The sequence below is a fragment of the Sorex araneus genome, chromosome 3 (genome assembly GCF_027595985.1).
Source record: "Sorex araneus isolate mSorAra2 chromosome 3, mSorAra2.pri, whole genome shotgun sequence".
NCBI lineage: Eukaryota > Metazoa > Chordata > Mammalia > Eulipotyphla > Soricidae > Sorex > Sorex araneus.
The window spans coordinates 162,177,265-162,178,229 of NC_073304.1; the positions used below are offsets into that span (position 1 = coordinate 162,177,265).

Here is a 965-nt window from a genome sequence, read left to right on the forward strand (position 1 = left end):
AAAATTCTTTTTTTCTGGATGAGGTATGGATAAAGGAGAAATGGAGGAACAAATAGAGGAACAAAGCTGCCCTGTAGGTGAGGGAAGGAAAGAGTGAATGGGGAGAAAATAAGATCCTGCAGGAACATGAGAGAAAACTAAATGAGCAAGAGCAAAGTTAATCTGGCAAAGCCAGTGTGGTGGCCCACTGGTCAATGTGAAATACAGAAAGTGACTATTTTAAGACTGTCCACTATCCTTCTGTGGCTGAACTCTGAGCTTCTTAATAATTAAAATGTACCTTTTTGACTTTCATTTCTTTTTTTTTGGTCATTTTTGTAGCTTTATTGAGTCACCAGCTTAGGTCTCATCCACATTGACTACCAGAAGATTTTTGAAAGTGGTGACAGGCACAGAGGTAACCAGCGTGTAAAGTTTGTTTGGTGAATCTTCATCCTCATTATGCTTTCTGAACAAACATACATGGATTCGGTATGGGACATTCCTGATGCCCTTGGCCCAGACGGCCTTGTTGAGCCACTTGTCGATGTGCACCTCTGGGGCACCCATCTCCTTCATGGCAAACTTGTCAATCTCCTTGAGTGCCCAGGGTGCATGCTTCTTGAAGCCCACACCATGGATGTGCTTGTGGATGTTGATGGTGTACTTGCACATCACCACCTCATTGATGGCTGAGCAGCCTTTCTCCCCACCCTTCTTGGCAGGTGCCATGCTGCCACCAGGAGAAAGGAAGATGCTGGGAGACTGTGTAACTCAAAATTATATACTACTGAATCACTGTATCACTGTCACTGTCATCCTGTTGCTCATCAATTTGCTCAAGCGGGCACCAGTAACATCTCCATTGTGAGACTTCTTATTACTGTTTTTGGCATATCAAATACGCCACGCGTAGCTTGCCAAACTCTGCCATGCAGGCAAGATACTCTCAGTAGCTTGCCGGGCTCTCCAAGAGGGGTGGAGGA

At 45.0% G+C, this 965-nt stretch overlaps 1 protein-coding gene across 1 annotated transcript; it reads right to left on the bottom strand.

Moving 5' to 3' along the window:
* Positions 1 to 339: 339 nt before the first annotated feature.
* On the bottom strand, positions 340 to 711 carry LOC101548242 (60S ribosomal protein L31-like). Its single transcript, XM_055132167.1, has one exon. It carries the CDS (start codon positions 709 to 711, stop codon positions 340 to 342), a length of 372 nt encoding a protein of 123 aa, XP_054988142.1.
* Between the last annotated feature and the right edge of the window lie 254 nt (positions 712 to 965).

Bases quoted from the DNA above. Each gene is read 5' to 3' on its own strand.
- LOC101548242 (XM_055132167.1), bottom strand. From the start codon at position 711: ATGGCACCTGCCAAGAAGGGTGGGGAGAAAGGCTGCTCAGCCATCAAT.